Below are 18,281 nucleotides of genomic sequence, written 5' to 3' on the forward strand. Positions count from 1 at the left end.
TAGGCCAACTTTATATAATCTCGATCCCTCATATTTCTCTATTTACTCCTGTTTTTATATAAATACAACAATTAAATCATGTAATTTATATATTCGGAACGGCCAATTGAATTGACCTAGATCGATTAAATTACTATCTTAATTAATTTTGTGGACGGCTACATATAAATACAATATATATAGGCAATCAATTGTTATTAGTATGTAGGGTGTAATACTCAATGAAAGTGTGTTATTAGCAAAAAAAGTACTACTGTGTAAATTATAAAAATAATGCATAGTTCATGTTGACGCACTTCCATTTTTTATCGCCTTTGAATGAATTTTGAATATATATGAAAGAAGCTAATTTATTAAGTATATAATTGAACTATCTCTATATACCAATTAGCATACCATACTTTTGAAGTTGTGAATTGTGATACAAATATATAGTTATACTTCATGATTTTGTTTTCAAATCATAAATGTGCCAACAAAATTTTGCATTATTAAATAGTCACGTACATTTATGATCAACTTCGTTTCTAGATGATCACGTTTAGAGTGGGGTTACTAGAGTTTGGTAGACTCATGCAAAATTGAAGTAATTGACTTATGTTGTTTAAAGTGGCTTCTTGATATTGTATATGTTGGTTGAAATCTAAAAAAAAATCACGTTTGGATCTTGATATTGTATACTATTTTGGTTGAAATTAAAATCACTTTATTCGAATTAAAGAATATTTTTTAATCTTTATTTTGGTTTGTTGATGAACTATTACCTCTTTAACAAAGCTTAATGAAGTCGATTTTCAAATTTGTTTTTTTTCCTTCGAGTACATTAGATAAAATTGGAATGATATTGTGGAAGGATGACCCACGTAAATCGGGAAATGGGTTACTGAAGTCGATTTTCAAATATTTCATTAATGATCAAAATCAAAACAACTATTCATGTACATCAAAATTTAAGTTGATTGATTTTGTTAAATTTGTGGATAAATGAGTTTTTATTTGAAGAAATCACAAAAAATCCAATAATTAATAAATATACCCACCAAAATCATTAAAGCATAATTTATAGATCATGTGTTTGGCACTATCGGTCTTTAATTTTCTAAATCCATTATTAAACCATAATTTCGGTTATTATATTTTCAAAACCAAGACCATTCGTAAAAGAATCTAAACCATAACCTTTTTTATACTATTGTTTTGAGACTACAAACAAAAGGTTAACCAATTCTTTACGTTAACTCAATTATATATACAATAAAACTTCTCTCTGCAAAACTATGAACCATGCATGCATCATATATTTGAACTAATCAAATAAACTTTTTGTGAAAGCTTTGTACAATTGTTCAGCTCAAAATATATTAGGTATGCTATGATTGATTAATTTATACTTAGCTCACCTACTATATTAGCCATGATAATCAATTAATTAACACTTAATTAGAGTTCCTTCGAGAATATCTAAACGATGAAAGCATTTTTTTTGTAAATAAAAAAAGTCTTGGATAAAACTCTACTACTCATTTTGAAGTCAAAAATTTAATTAATACATTGAAAATAGTAAATTTTTATTTGGGGAATATGGAATAGTGAGATTTAAACGTGATATTGGAGACGATTAGGAAATTGTCATAGTCGACAATCGACATAGATAGTAAAAAGATCGCAAATAAATATAATAATGAGTTGAACTACCAAACTGAAAAATGAATTAATTAGAGATAAGAATAAGATGGTCTAAAGGTGATATCATAAAATATATCAAATCATTATTTGGCAAAAAGAGAGAAGTAGACATCCACTACACTGACGAACTTCTGTCCCACCACTAAAAAAATATTTATTCAATTAAAACATAGTGTAAATTAAACTATGATGTGATGAATGTACTATATTTAAATGTGGGCTATATATATGATTTATCAATGGAGTACTAAACATTATTTCAAATTATCAGTACTTGGGGTCACCTAAGAATAAAGTTATATAGTTTGCATATGCCCCTTCATTAATATTTTTTTGGTTGATATATAACGTACATGGTACACTCAAGAGAAATGAAAAAAGAAAAATGAAAAATGAAAAATGAAATAAATTATAACACTATTTGGTCATAGCAAATGAATATTTTAACTTCTCGCAAAATCAAAATAAATGCATACAAATTAATATATGAGGCGCTAAAACACCCTATAAGGCCATAAGCTTGATTTCACATATTTTTTATACATGTGAATAATTTAATGGAATACTATAAGATTATAAGTTAGCTCTTTTAAGTGGAATATATTTTAGAGAATTCCAATAATTTCAACTAAAAATAGTTAGATATTTGAATTTGGATCTTTTGAGGGTTTAATATCATCGTAATATCTTGAATTAGAGAGTCTCCTCCAAAAAGTAGTAATTTCACCTCAATTTTATGCAATTAGTATAAGATTATAGTGAATATGACAAAATTCACAATTTTAAAATAATTAGTTTAAATCAAAAAATAACGTGCAAACGAGAGAGAGGGGGCCAAGTATTGATACGTTTCATTTAAATTCGACATATGGTTGATATTGGTTTACATGTCTTATATCAAATTCTCTCTTTTCTGTTTGTGATGAAAAGAAGAAGATGAAAAGTTTCAATCTTTATGGAATGGTCTGAGTAATATCCCATTTAGATGGCTCTATAATAAATATTTAAATGAGTACTTACCAATATTCATAAAGCATGACATGATAATTTGTGACGCGATGACACTATGATTGTATCCATGTTTTATGGAAATATGCTATTAATAATTGAATCTATTGACTTTTCACATTTGCCTGTGTTTTGGAATTAGGGGTGACCATTCATTATAATGTTAAAATCCAAAATCCATATAGAAATTTTCATTTCTGAATAATATGCATTCTTATGTCAATTGAACTCTCAAGACTAATCAGACTAAAAAATTACTTAAATACTTTTATTTTTAAGAAATTTACATTCATAATATATAGACAGATAAAAAAATATCACAAAGTATTCGATATTTCTATGCAATATTTATTGGCCTCACAATTGATGGATATACACAAAGCAGGAGAAATTCATGTTCCAATATGTCTGCGAAAATTATCTACTAACCTATATAATCAATTAATTAGTATAAGGATTAATGTGGAGATGCTCTATTAAAATATTGAGCATAGTTAAGAGATGTCACTTTATTAACATATTCCATTAATACTCATTTTATGTATTTTTATCCAAGGGTATAATAGTCTCTTTGATTAATTTTTGCAATAAATGGCATTTGATCCGAATCGAATCGATCCAATTAGAATCACTGAAAAATAAATAATCCGAATTTTTTATTTTGTTACCAATTAGTTGCCATATCTGGATCTTGCACGTGCACCGTGGCAATCACAAGAAGTATATCTACACTAATTAATTAATTGATTTATTAGCATAATTAATCACTGAACAAATTAAATGAGTTTCAATTTTCATAATAATATAATTCTGACTTTATTTCTTGCAAAAGTTACGTCTTGATTTACAGACTTCTTAATCATTAACAGCTCATATATTGGTGTCTTAAAATGGCATCACAATTCACACATTTTTTTAAGAAGCCAATGCTCACAAAATTTGAATTCTTTCAAAGATGTGAACTATAGAAGCCATTATACATACGAAGGGAAAATATCATAGTTTATCTCAATATTTGATCATTTTCATTAACGGAATTGTTTTCATATTTGTCTAATTGAGATTTTAATATTTTTTGAATAATGTCTTAAGGTTAAATTTTTGGTAATTTTCACATTAAATCTAGTGTAACCCGATTGCAAATGTATCAAATATTAAGATCAATATTTCCTTTCCAATATAGTTCTATATATTACACAAAATAATTCTTATCATCAACGATTTAGATCTTGACTACATTTATGGTCAAAAGAGTCCCCACACACATGGGCTTTGATCCGCATATAGCAGTGCTCTAAAAATATGATAAACTTAGAAATAAATTTTAGCCCATTAATCACAATTTTCATTTTACTTAATATTTTGTGTTCAAACAATGGATGGCCCACCCCCTATATGTGACAAATGTTTTGCTTTCAATAGAAGTTTTTGGTCCCAATTTCTGTGGCCCGACCCAAAAGGAATTGCAAATATCTTTTTCAGAGACAAGCAACAATTTTATGTGTAGGCATTCAACTGAATTATTTCTACCTAACAAGATAGGAATTAGAATCGAAGTTAGTTGTATGATTTTATCAAATTTGGAGTTTTGTTATTTATGATTTATTTCGATTAGTTGTGCATGTGCATTTGATCAGATTAACTATCAAGTTAAGTAATTGATCGTTTTCTCTATTTAGACATCGTTTATGATTATCTCGAATAATTTCGTAATTTACATACCATTTTCATTAACACTAATACATTTTAAAAATGTACAACACGAGATACTAGCGTATATAGTTTTTATAATAGGAAAATTCAAATTGGATTTATATACTTAAGTTTAGGATTAAAAATTCTATGATCCTTCCATACCAAGTTGGCATAGTAACTTGGTATACCTCACCAATAATTTCATGACAAATGGAAATAAAAAAACCAACATGCCACATCAATTAAACACAAATTCAATAAAACTAATTGCACAAAATAGACATCCATTAATTATGGAATGTGGCATTATATTACTACTATTAAATATAGCTTACATTCATATAATAGGCGTTCAATATATTACTATAGAGTCCTATTAACCACTAATCAACCCTTAAAGACCGAACTAGACACCAAATTAGGGCCACTCATTTTTCTTAATCTTATGGTTATGATTAATTTATAATTAATTTAATATTTTATTAAATAAAAACGTTTTTTTTAATTTTTAGATTTTTTTAATTTTTTTTAAATTTTTTTCTAATTTTTTTAAATTTTTTAATTTTTTAATTTTAATTTTTTTTTTTAATTATTTTTATTTTTTTTATTCGATAAAAACTTGTTGGAGTAAAAATGAACTATATTCACTACATAATGAACTAAATGAATGTATGTTATGAACTTTATTACTTCATCCAATCGTGCTATTACTTCATTCCGTTAGTTTATTACTTCATTTATTCATGCTATTACTTCATTCTATTAGTTTATTACTTCATTCCGTTAGTTTATTACTTCATTCAGTCATGCTATTATTTCATTCCATTAGTTTATTACTACATAATGTGTTATGACATAATTATCTTTCAGTTGGGTTTAGGGTTATTACTTCATTCCGTTAGTTTATTACTTCATTTAGTCATGTTTATGTTATGAGCTTATTACTTCATTCAGTCGTGATATTACTTCATTCCTTTAGTTTATTACTTCATTTATTCATGTTATTACTTCATTCTATTAGTTTATTACTTCATTCGTTAGTTTATTACTCCATTCCGCTAGTTTATTACTTATTCCATTAGTTTATTGCTTCATAATGTGTTATGACATAATTATCTTTCAGTTGGGTTTAGGGTTATTACTTCATTCCGTTAGTTTATCACTTAATACTCCCTCCGTCCGCGAATAGGAGTCCCGTTTTTCTATTTTAGTCCGTTCGCAAATAGGAGTCCCGGTTCACTTTTACCATAAATGGTAATAGGGTTTCACCTTCCACTAACTCATTCTACTCACATTTCATTTAAAACTAATATATACATGTGAGATCCCTATTCCACTAACTTTTTTCTACCCACTTTTGTTAAGATTTCTTAAAACCTGTGCCACCAAGAAATGAGACTCCTAATGGCAGACGGAGGGAGTATAACGTAGTCCATATTTAACAGTAGTATACATATATATTGTAGGAGCAGTATATTGCAAGCGTAATATAATGCCACTTTCCATAATTAATGGGTGTCTATTTTGTGCAATTAGTTTTATTGAATTTGCGTTTAATTGATGTGACATGTGGGTGTTTTTAATTTTCATTTGTCAAGAAATTATTGGTGAGGTATACCAAGTTACTATGCCAACTTGGTATGGAAGGAGCATGGAATTTTTACTCGAAGTTTAGGATCGCAAACTTGTAGTAGGCTTCTTGATATATGTCCAGAATTGGGTTGATATTCAATTATTTGATCGATTTAATGTGAAATACTCTTGGTTGTGGTCGGAGTTGTCAATTGGGTCGGGTGCCCATCTCAGACTGATTGACTTAGGTCCAGCCAGCCAACCCAAGCCCATGACTGAAGTGGACTAACTAGTGCTGTATATCTTTCTACAAATCTAGATCTAACTCAACGTATTAATTTACTTATTGTTGATGTATATATTTATTTAATTATTTTAAATTATTTGAAACATTATTATTTATTGAATAAATATGTGTACTAAAAATTTATTTTATTATAATTAATTTTGAAAAAATATGATTAATGGAGGAATTTTGAAAATATAAATAAGTGTTTAAAAATTGACTCAATTGGAGTTTGTTAATTTACACTAATGGGCCATGTCTAGCAGGGTTGTGCTTGGTTTGTGCAATTAAGAAGCCTAGTTGTCAATAAGAGCATTAGCAATGGTTGGTCGATGGGAGGGCCTTCCCCATAGGCCTCATCGGCCAACTATTGCAGTGAACGGGCCGTCGATCACCCCCCTCCCTCCTCCCCTAGACGGCTGATATATCAGCCTATGCTGATGAGAAAGGCCTTTGTATCGATCTTCCATTGTGGAGGAAGGGCCAATCGAAGGCCTCCCTCTATTTTTTTTTTAATAATTTTATTTTATTTTATTTCTTCCACTATAAAATAACGCCAGAAATGAAAGAGGGAACAAATTTAAAAGGCAAGCTGTATAGGTAATGAAAGAGGGAGAGAGAAAGATATATACACAAATGTGTGAATGAAGCAAGAAAGAGTGATACATGTAACATACATACATAGAAAGACAGTTTTGTTAAAAACAAAGCAAAACTAAACCTCCTCAGTGAAATCAGGATCATCCGGCTTGACGAGGCTGAATGTCGTCGACGCCGCCGCCGTCGCCTGCGCCTCCCTCAGCTTCTGCGCAATCCCCCTCTTCGTATTCGAAGCGAACTTCGAGGCCAAGATGGTGGCCCCGATGTGGTGGCCGTGCGATCCCCCCGAATTCTCGTGCAGCGCCAGCTCCTTGGCCAGCTTCTTCTTCTTGTACCTCCTCCACCCCGTCTGCAGGAAGCACGCCCCCCACGTCCTCCACTGGTTCGAGTAGTACCTGAACGCGTGCTGCAGCTTCATGCTGTGCAGCCTCTTGAACTGCATCGCCACGAACTTCAGCTCCTCCGCGCTCAGCGCGAACGCCTCCACCTCCGTCAGCGTCTTCACCGTCCGCGTCGAGGACGGGAGGTTCTGCGAGGAGTTGGGCAGGAGCGCCCATGTCAGGAGCTCCTCCCCGCAGAAGTCTCCCGGCCTCAGCGTGATCGAGTTGTAGAAGCCCGACCGCCCCCCGTTGGTGGTGGAGCTCTCCATCTGGCCTCGGATCACGAACAGCATCTCGTCCACGGGGTCCCCCTCGCGGACGATATAGCTGCCCTGCGTGCTCAGGGACGACGTCAGCCTCTCGCAGATCGCGTCGAGAAGCTGGTCGTCCATTTGCGCGAAGAAGGGCACCTTCATGTCATAAAATTGAATTTCTTTTAGATTTGGTCATTCTTGTGTCATGTTTGCATTAGAGAGAGCCAGAGACTTACGCCACGAACTAAGTTGAGGCAGAGGTGTCTTTGTATCTCGCGGCGGAGGTCTTGAGGTAGGGATTTGAGAATCTCTTCCTCCTTCACTCCTCTTGTTGTCAGCCATCTGTATTGCTCGAAGCGACGCACGCGATCTTGCAAGTCCGGTGGCAGCTGCCGGTGCCTCATCCACTCCTCCATGTCTCTCCTCTTGATTCTCCACTCTTCTAGCCTCAATGTCATTGAGCTCAAGTAAGTCTTCACCAACACAAACAAACAAACATAAGCAATCAATCTTACTAGTATATTTTACTCAAATCGAGTAGTTCGTACCTGCATATTCCCAATCAACTGTGCAAACAGAATCAGCCCAAAAATGCACAGAACTATGCAGAAAACGGTCTCTCCAACAAACGTGCTTGTGCTCAAAGTCTGCCCGTACGAACTGCAAATGAAGCACGATAAGCAAATGTATATTATTAATAGAGAAGCAAGATGAGAAAATGCACCTCAAATTTCTCAAGCCCCACCAGAGGCAGTAGACATACTTCTCCATGAAAGTAGACGAGGCGACTTGGCTAGTGAAGGCCTCAGCAAAGATACCAAACTTGAAATCCGAATCCCCATTCTTGGCATCGCAGCGAGCAAGAACAGTGGTGAGATTCAACCAGTTCTCCCGCTCCGCTCCCATCGCTTTAATCTTGGAGCAATCAAGAAACTTGACATTGCAATGCGGAGGAGTGTAGATCTCCTCATTACACCTCTGCTTCCAGCACGAATGCTGCCGCCCAATCGAGGACAGATACCACGACGCTCCAATCACATGGCTGGCGAGCATGAAGAGGAGGAGATTGTAAGCCGCCCCAGCCCAAGCCGTCTTCGCAATGAAGCCCGTGGTCTTGATGATCCGGTTGTTGAGTGGGAAGATGACGAAGAGACGCGGGATGTATTGGATGAGCACAATGAGGGCTAGCGTATTGTTGGAATGGCCGCCCCCGTCCGTCTTCGTGGCCGGGATGACGTACCTGTTGGCAAATAAAACAAAAATAACTATAACAGTATCTGACAAGTGGGGTCGTCCACTTGTCATTTTAAAGAGAGAACTGAAACCAGTATATAAGCAAGTGTGACTGCCTACCAGATGAGGATTTGGGGGAGGGGGAGGGTGGCGGAGAGGTCGACGATGAAGTCGGATTTGAGGTAGCGGAGGGTGATCTGGCGGGGGTCCATGACGAGCTCGCCGCGGCCGAAGACGCGGGAGCTGGGGGCGACGAAGGCCATGCGGAACTTCATGAGGAGGTGGAGGAAGTAGAAGAAGTCGGTGACGGTGCGGAAGTAGGTGATGAGGATGGAGGCGGAGATGTCGATGTTCATGCAGGCGGCGCCGTCCTCAACGTAGGGGAGGTAGAAGTAGAGGGGGTCGATGAAGAGGGAGACGAGGCACGAGATGAGGAAGATGTGGTTCCAGAGGTTGACGATGTCGCTGTTCGGGTCCAGGATCTGGTAGTGCCATAGGATGGTCAGGGAGTTCGGCTCGTCCGCGGCGGCGGCGGCGGCGGTCGGGTCGTGTGGGGGAGGGTGGTGGTGGTGGCGCCGGGATGTGAACGATCGCCGGAGCTGCCGGAGGTGGGACGCCGGCCGGGAGAATATCCTATTCATCTTCCATGGAGGATCCCGATTTTGGGCAGGATTCTCCGCGCGGATGTCGATTTTTCCGAATCTTCTTCTTCTTCTTCTTCTGTGGCGGCGGAGAAAGAGAAAGCAATCCACGAATTCAACGACAGCAGCAGCAATTGGATGGCAATTGGAGACAAATCGGGCAGCGGAGAAAAATCGATCAAGGATTCAAAGTGTTTTGGTCGGAGGGGTGGATTGGGGGACGTTTATGACCGTTGAGATTTTTTAGAGGAAACGCGGGAATTTCGGTTTTTTCTTTCCTTTTTTTATTTACACAATCCAATTTAAGAAGTCAATTTTGTGCAATTATATTTACATCATCCTATTTAAGAAGTCTATGAGCTACTACTAAAATGTTGACTGCAGGGGAAATTTATAAATTTCGCCTTTATAGTATTTTTCGAATCGTAAATCCAAATTTATAGTCCCGGAAAAAAGGGATTATTGGATTGTAACTAGTGAATGTAGGAAATTATTAATTCTTGATTTCGTCTTATTTACAATGTCTAACTTTCCCTCGAAAAAAACACAAGATTATCTATGTCGATCAATTTTAATTATTAAATTTATTCTCTTATAAGATGGGGACTTTTAATAGTATTCACTTGTATATATATAGAGGAAACCAAAACTGTTGACAATCAAGACTTATTTCTTATACATTTGGTAGCAATAGAAAATGTTGCTATTCTCGATCATGAATTTTGGTTTGTTCCACGTCTTACAAAATTTGAATGATAAATCATGATATATTACGAAATCTTTTCAGTTACTCCATTAAACTAAAGTTGTGCAACTATTTTTAGTTTTATTAAGCTCAAAACAACATCTAGTCGTCCACATCGTCACATTAATATATAATTATACCACTATTCATTGACAACACCAAAATTTTACATGCACACATGAATTTAGTATCGAATTTCCCCAAAAATAAGTTATCATGGAATAATTTAGAAATTTTAAAACTAGGGATGTCAATGTTACCTGCAACCTATGGGCTGGCCCGAATAGCCCGCCAAATTCATAGTCAATAAAATTATAGCCCGATTAACCCGCACCTGATTAACCCGCAACTTGTTAGGGTTAGATCCGAAAACCCGATGGGCTAGCTCCGAAACCAGATAAAATTTTTATTGTTTAATTTGTTTGACTCTAATTCAACACTTTCAATTTTATATATTAAATATATAAATTATATATTAATTTTTTATTAACATAATAATAGATAAATAAATTAGAAACTTCAAATTCACAAAAAAAAATATTTAAATTTCTAAAATATGCTTTAAAATTTCTTGATGTAGTGTTTTATTTTGCATAAATCTCAAGTATTAGTACTTGATCATGTTTATGTTTGAGTTTAAGCATATATCTCAAATTTATCATAATTAAATATTTTACATTTTATAAATATAACTAATCTTCACCATTATTTATTGGATTGATCGCATGTTAATTTTATCCGTAGCAACCCTTTTAATCCGCTGGGCTAGCTCGAAACCCAAGCTTTTAGAACTAGGGCTAAACTTTTATAACCCGAAAAAATCATAACCCGATTAGCCCGTACTCGATTGACCCGCAACCTGAATAGGGCTGGCCCGAAATCCGGTGGGCTAGCCCTATTGACATCCCTATTTAAAACTATGATTTATCATTCAAATTTTTATGACATTCCTATTTAAAATTATGATTTATCATTCAAATTTTAAAAGTGTTGGACAGATAAGAATTCGACTGAACTTCGTTATTTCTTGCTCCATTTTCTCATATAAATATGCTAACTATGCCGTGCATAGCTCATTTAATTAGGTATAGTTTGTAGTTTCAATATTGTAACTGTACTAGTATTGTATAGTTAGGTATTTGGCGATTTCAATTTAATCACTACTAATTAATTAGGTATAGTTGGCATTTCTATCATATTTATTATAGTAATTAGGTATAGCTGGCCTTAATTATCAACTTCATTGCTCTTTTTAAGCATAGTGGGTAGTTTCTCCCATGTCCTTAACTTTAAGAGCATCCTTCCAAATAGTGATGCCACCGGTCCCCAATCCCCATTTCGAGAGAGACGGGTGCGTAACTAGTCCGGTTCAAAATTGTCTGATTTTTAATGGATTTTTCGATTTGTTTTCTAATAATTTACTCCAGATTCAAATTATAGGTCCAATAAAACCAATTGGCCAGTTTTGACCTGATCAAACCGTGAACATTTTAGGCTTGAAAATTGTAAATGCGAATTCCAACCCGATTATGATTAACTAGACATCCTTACTTCCTAAACACAACGCACCTCTACTCTCTTGCAAACACCTCTCTCATCTCTCCTGGGCTCATCGTGGGTTGGGCAACAAATGAAATAAATAAATGATGTCACATTCGGTTGGGTAACATTTCTTTTGGTCAGCAAAGTTTGTTAGTTAATCAATTTTGGTCCTTAACATTTGAAAATATTTATGAGGTCCATTAACTTCAATGTTATATCGTTTGAATTGCTTTTTTTTTTATATACTATTTTAGAGTTTTTTGGATGAAAATACTCTCAAGCCCATTAAAAGCATTTTAGTCTATTTATTTTCTCTTCTTTATTAATAATATGGAGTATTTAATTTACCTTTCTTAAAAAAAAATTGCCCCTTTTAAATTAGAGGAAGAAATGGGGAAGAAGAGAGAAAAAGAGAAGAAAGTGGCAAAAAAATTTAAAGAGAAAATTAAATATTTTAGTAATAAAGAAAGAGAGATAAATACACTAAAAATGTCCTTCATGGGCTTGAGCCTTGAGGGTACTTTTAAAAAAAAAAAGTTTGAAATAGTATAAAATTTGCTTGAACATTACATCGAAGTTAATGGACATTAAAAAATTACATTGGCAAAGTTCGAAAAAAAAAAATGTTCCCTCCATATTATAATATGGCCAACTTAATTAGGTAAAATACTCTTTTAACGAGAATAGACTAGTATTACTGAACTATTAATACTAGTAATTTGTGTCACGTTTTAAATGACTGGACGTACATGATTGAAAATTATTTGGAAGAGACACTGGTGGAGAGTGGACAGTGGACAGTGCTTGTAACTAATCAGTTCAAATTGAAAAGGAATTTCTCTTCCCATATAAATTGAATAAATTGGGATTTGTAATTATATTCAAAACTTGAAACTTCTTCTAATGCATTTCAATTATCAGATATTGAAAAGGAATTTTTTTTACATGTGATTTATTAGTACTCCACGTAATACTTATTAAAGTATAAAGATGATGATAATTTCAATAAATGAACGCTAATCGTTATTATTATATAGTCTGTTACGAAATTTGAAAGCTTAATAAATTATTAAAGGTTGAATTTATTTATTTATTTATTCTGTTTTTAAGAAATCTTTTGTGACCGAACACATTTACAAATCCAGCACGGCATCTTGAATTGACCCCACCTTCTGATATTTTTCCACCATTTAATCCTTTGCTTTCATATTCCTACGCATGTTTTTTTTTTCTTTTTACATATTCCTACGCATGTTCTAACACTTAAAGATTTAAATGAACCTTTTTAAATAATGATTTGGCAACAGAAATTTACTTAGCTGGAAAAAATAGATCACATGCTTAACTTTTTAAAATTCTAATAGTATTTGAAAAAAAAAGAAGTCATGTTGCGCGGATACTCATTAACTTGGCATAAATTGAGACGGTGATTATGTGTAGAAAAACCAATGAAATAAAAACTAGAGAGTGTAACTGTAAACGAATTATCAAATCTATCAATTTATACTCATTTATAGGCAGTATGTTAAACTATAATGGCATGTTACATTACTAATCAACAAAATGTAATTTTATTAGTTGTAACTATAGGGAGTATTACTACATTCTATAAATACAGCCTAAAATTTAATTGGCAATATTAGTATTACTGATATTGGACAAAAAAGAGAGAAAATGTAAATGCATAATGCAAAAATAATTTAATAGCCATAAATTTTTTTACCCAAAAAATCATTTAATGGACATAACATAATAATATAGAAAAGTATCAAAGAATTTCGCAAAGGGCATTTATGATTTAACCATGAATTCGTAACTTAAAATACAATTATAAGGGTAAAAATATACTCCATAAACTAGAGTACTTGTGTAGTAATGTCAATAGTAGAAAAAAAAACATTCTACTAAGGAAAGTAAAAAGAGAGAATTGTGATCCACAGAATATAGTTACGTCAGCCCACTTATGAGTTATGACGTTTAATTGAATTATTGTGGCATTTTCCAATTTTGTGATTTTCATTCTCTCAAAGTCAAACATTGCTAATGAAAAAATATCCATTTTATTTGAAAAAATATACTACAAAATAAATAAATATTAATTTTGATAAATAGATAAAAATTAGAAAAATATAAATTTTTCATACGTAGATTATTTTTAATACTTCCTCCCTCCCAAGCAGAGAATAGAGTCCACCTCATTCAAGATAAAAAATACACTAAAATAAAAATTGTTATTATTATGAAATAGGACAAAACTACAAAAATAAACTATTTTCAATGAGAGGGATATATAAGAGCATCTCCAATGGTCGGCTAGCGACCGGCTAGCCGATTTGCGGCGCTGGCCGATCGGCTAGCCGAATCATTGGAGTCGGCCAGCGGGAAATCGGCTAACATTTCAGCGTGGGCTGGCCGATCGCGACGCGCTGGCCGGCATTGTGCGTGCCGATCGGCCAGCGATCGGCCAGTGCTATTTTTTAATTTTTTTACAATTCTTTTTTTATAATTTTTTTTAATTCTTTGTTTTAAAAAAATTTTAAATTCTTTTTTTTAATTTTTGAAAAACTATATAAACGCGATTTTCTCTATCTCTAAATTTCTGTACAAGAGCAACATCTAGCGACGGACAACAACAACTAGCCCAATACATTAAGACCTAAAACAGAAATAGCGAGACCCCCGTTCGGCTTGCGGCAAACTATAACAGATTCAAGGCATACTAACATTTTTAAATGTATTTTTTTAATAAATTAGTGAGGAGTAGAGTGGGGCGGTGGCTCGTATGTGGAAGCCCGAATTTTTTTTTATTATGTAATTTTTTTGATTTTTAGTTAATGTACTTTTTTTTATTTAAATAAAATTAATGAATTTTCCCGTATATGTCTCGCAAATTTAATTCGGTAATTTAATCGTAATTTTAATTCCGTAAATGTAGTATATTTTGAATTATTTTTATTGCGGCTGGCCTATGGCTGACCTAAATCTGATATGACAGGTGGATTTTTAGTGCTGCTGACGTGGCAGGGAGAGAGAGTGGCTGGCCTATGACTTGCCTATTTGTACTGAAGATGCTATAATTGGATGTAAATTTTTCATTCATATTAATAGACACCAAAACCCCAACACACAACACACACAAATGGCTCCTCTATCTTCCAAGCCTCACATAGTAGTGTTCCCCTTCATGTCAAAGGGCCACACGATCCCCCTCCTCCACCTCACTCACCTCCTCCTCCACCGCGGCCTCGCCACCGTCACCATCTTCACCACCCCCTCTAATCTCCCCTTCATCTCCCAATCCCTCGCCGCAACCACCACCACGACCGACCTCTCCATCGTCGCCCTCCCCTTCCCCCAAAACATCCCAGGCATCCCCACCGGAGCCGAGAGCACCGACAAACTCCCCTCCATGTCCCTCTTCATCCCCTTCGTCCGCGCCCTCGAGCTCATTCAACCCTCCTTCGAGAAAGAGCTAGAAAAAATCCATGCACGTGTCTCCTGCATCGTCTCAGACGGCTTCCTCCACTGGACCTTAGCCTCAGCATCAAAATTTGGCATCCCACGCCTCAGCTTCTACGGCATGAACTACTATGCCATGGCGGTGTCCAGAGACGCCGCCATGAACGGCCTCCTGTCGGCCCACGAGTCCGACAGTGAGGCCGTCCCCCTCGTCAGGTTCCCGTGGATCCAGATCACCAGGAAAGACTTCGATGCGCCGTTCAATCAGCGTGATCCTCGGTCCTCACATGGATTTCATCATCCAGTGCACCACCGCAACACAGAACAGCTTTGGTTTGTTAGTCAACACTTTCTACGAACTCGAGCCGATCTACGCTGATTACTTCAACAGTGATTGCAAGCCTAGATCATGGAGCATCGGCCCGCTCTCTCTCACAAAACTACCAAAAAGCTTAGGGTTTGATGAGAAGAAAAAACCATGGATGGAATGGCTCGACCGACGTCATGGTCCAGTTCTGTATGTTGCGTTTGGGTCACAGGTTCAAATCCCGCCAGCTCAGCTCCAGGAAATAGCCCTGGGGCTGGTATCCGCGGAGGTGAGCTTCTTATGGGTTGCGAAAAAGAGCGAGATGAATGAGTTAGAGGTGGAGACTAAAAGAGGACTAGTGGTGACGGAATGGGTTGATCAAGAGGAGATTCTGGAGCACCCGAGCGTTCGGGGTTTCCTGAGCCACTGCGGGTGGAACTCGGTGCTGGATGGGATATGCGCGGGGGTTCCGATTCTGGCGTGGCCGATGATGGCGGAGCAAGGGCTGAATGCGAAGATGGTGGTGGAGGAGATCAAGGTTGGGTTGAGGGTTGAGACGGTGGATGGGAAAGCGAAGGGGTTTGTGAGTGCGGAGAGCTTGAGGAGGGGAGTGAGGGAGTTGATGGAAGGCGGGAAGGGGGGAGAAGTGAGGGGAAGGCGAAGGAGATTGCTACGGCGGCCATCAAAGCTACCAGTGAAGGTGGATCATCGTGGAATGCTTTGAACAGGCTTATTGATGAGATACAGAAGCAGAAACAAATCAACGGTTTTAAATCGTTTTGAATACTATTATAAGTTTGAATTTGAAAAAATAAATAAATTGTCATAAGTGTTTTCAAAACTTCATTATAGTAATTTGGAAGGTATGTAGTCCAATGACAGGTCATCTTGTCGAATTTTCACGTGGATTTTTGTTTTTGTGTTTATGAGTTTATGTACTAAATTTTAGTGTTTCTTTGATATACTCCTTTCGTCTCTTAAATTTTTGTCACACTTTGACGAACATGAATTTTAGAAAGTATAATTGAAAGTGAGTTGAAAATATTGGTGTAGAGTTGGATCCTACTTTTATATAGTATACTAGTTTTATACTCACCCCGTCCCACAAAAGATGTCACACTTTCCTTTTTAGTTTGTCCCACAGAAGATATCATATTTCCATTTTTAGAAAAAGTTCCCCCTCACATGAATATAAAAATTATATTTTCTCTCTCCATTTAACACACAAAACAAAACCTTCTAAAATCTCGTGTCGTCTCACAAGTGTAACATCTTTAATGGGACGGAGGGAGTAATAAACTATAAAAAAATGGTAAAAATTGAAATGTGACAAATTTTATGGGATAGATGGAAATAGAAAAATGTGACAAAATTTAAGGGACTAAGAGAGTATTTATTTTTGGAAATCTGAAAATAGTTGTAAATTATGGAAAAATAAAAGCACATAAAATAATGCGATTTTACGTTGTGAGTCATAACTCAGAGCATCTCCAACTATTCCACTAAACTCAAACCTATTTTAGTGTAAACTCACACTAAATATTGATTTTGCTCCAACATTTAAACTAAACTCAAACCCAAAGGAATATTCCTCACCCACTAACTTTTTATACATTTCAATGACACCTATATATTTTAAATTACACATTAACCTCATGACACTTTATCAATATCATAAATTAAATAATATAATATAAGATTTATTAATTAATTTATAACTAAATATGAAATCCATTATTTATTGAATAATAAATTACAAAATTTTAAAAATTTAAATACAATAAAAATACTATAAAAAATATTACAACGTACACATAAAATAACTAAAATTCAAATTAAAATTCATTTAAAAATTTAATTTATTCATCATTCTTCTGTTTTGATTTTATTTATTTGGGCTTATGTTTCTCTATTTTAAAATTTCTATATTATGCATCGTTTTTTATTACTTATGTTTAATTATTTTTTTGTTATGACAGCAAGGGGATTTCTATATTATGCATCGTTTTTTATTACTTATGTTTAATTATTTTTTTGTGTTATGACAACAAGGAGGTAATTAATTGCTAATTAATAGCAATTTAAAATTAAAATTAAATCTTAGCATTAGATTAGAAAATCTAGTGGTTGAAATAATGCCACATGGATTATATTTTTAATCAAGAAAATTAATAAATAAAATTAGAGGGTATTAATATTAATTCCCTCCCATTAAAATCATCTTAAAACTTTAAATTTACGTAATTCTCTCGATTTAAATTATTTTTTCGCAAAAAATATATCAAATTAAAGATAATTTTATAAGGATTCCAACGAGATCTCAATTGCATATATTCCGACGACGTTCGGATGATGAAATTTGATATTTTTTATTTTAGTTTTTGTAAATGTTGATAACCAGATTTTTATCAACAAATACATCAAAAATCTCAATAAAACCATGTAAAATTCTCAATAAATATGTGTTGATATTTTCTTATACTAGTGTTGATATTCTTATGTCATATTGTTGATATATGTAATACACTATGTTGATATAAAAAAACATTCACGAAAATTATCATATGATAACATAATGACGATATTACCCTTTTGTTGATATTTTGTTTACTATTTATTGAGATTCGTAAGATTTAATCTCATCGACTCATTTTAAAATTTAAGAATAGAGATTTGGTCTTAATTTTGGATTAGGGTGCTATAAGCATTTGAATATGAGCCATAATAGCATTTGAATATAGTATTGTACGTATAGTATTTAATTACTAACTAATAAATTAATAGTTTCCATAGGTTTTATTTGTACCGTTGTTATCTATTTAATAAAATTGGGTTCCATAGTGGAATAAAGTGACGGCTCATTCTTGGTAAAT

General features: G+C 34.3%; 2 protein-coding genes across 2 annotated transcripts; one reads left to right on the forward strand and one right to left on the reverse strand.

Annotated features, from left to right (window-relative positions):
* Positions 1-6,868: 6,868 nt before the first annotated feature.
* LOC125208196 (cyclic nucleotide-gated ion channel 18) lies at positions 6,869-9,355 on the reverse strand. The gene is made up of 5 exons (XM_048107780.1): positions 8,835-9,355; positions 8,206-8,721; positions 8,030-8,141; positions 7,718-7,954; positions 6,869-7,637 (listed from the first exon to the last, which is right to left on the reverse strand). Exons 1-5 carry the CDS (start codon positions 9,353-9,355, stop codon positions 6,963-6,965), a joined length of 2,061 nt encoding a protein of 686 aa, XP_047963737.1. The 3' UTR covers positions 6,869-6,962.
* Positions 9,356-14,773: 5,418 nt separating this feature from the next.
* Positions 14,774-16,332, forward strand: LOC125208547 (UDP-glycosyltransferase 90A1-like). Its single transcript, XM_048108181.1, is given in 3 exon segments — positions 14,774-15,377; positions 15,379-16,055; positions 16,058-16,332. Coding segments are annotated over 3 exon segments (1,407 nt in total). The 5' UTR covers positions 14,774-14,781; the 3' UTR covers positions 16,192-16,332.
* Positions 16,333-18,281: the final 1,949 nt, after the last annotated feature.

This window comes from Salvia hispanica, chromosome 2 (assembly GCF_023119035.1).
Source record: "Salvia hispanica cultivar TCC Black 2014 chromosome 2, UniMelb_Shisp_WGS_1.0, whole genome shotgun sequence".
NCBI classification, from domain to species: Eukaryota; Viridiplantae; Streptophyta; class Magnoliopsida; order Lamiales; family Lamiaceae; genus Salvia; species Salvia hispanica.

Excerpts from the sequence above, each read along its gene's own strand:
- LOC125208196 (XM_048107780.1), bottom strand. The coding sequence starts at position 9,355 with ATGAATAGGATATTCTCCCGGCCGGCGTCCCACCTCCGGCAGCTCCGG. Across the intron at positions 8,142-8,205 it reads TGGGGCTTGAGAAATTTGAG|TTCGTACGGGCAGACTTTGA; the intron begins GTGCATTTTCTC and ends CTTCATTTGCAG. Across the intron at positions 7,955-8,029 it reads AGTTGATTGGGAATATGCAG|ACTTACTTGAGCTCAATGAC; the intron begins GTACGAACTACT and ends GTGTTGGTGAAG.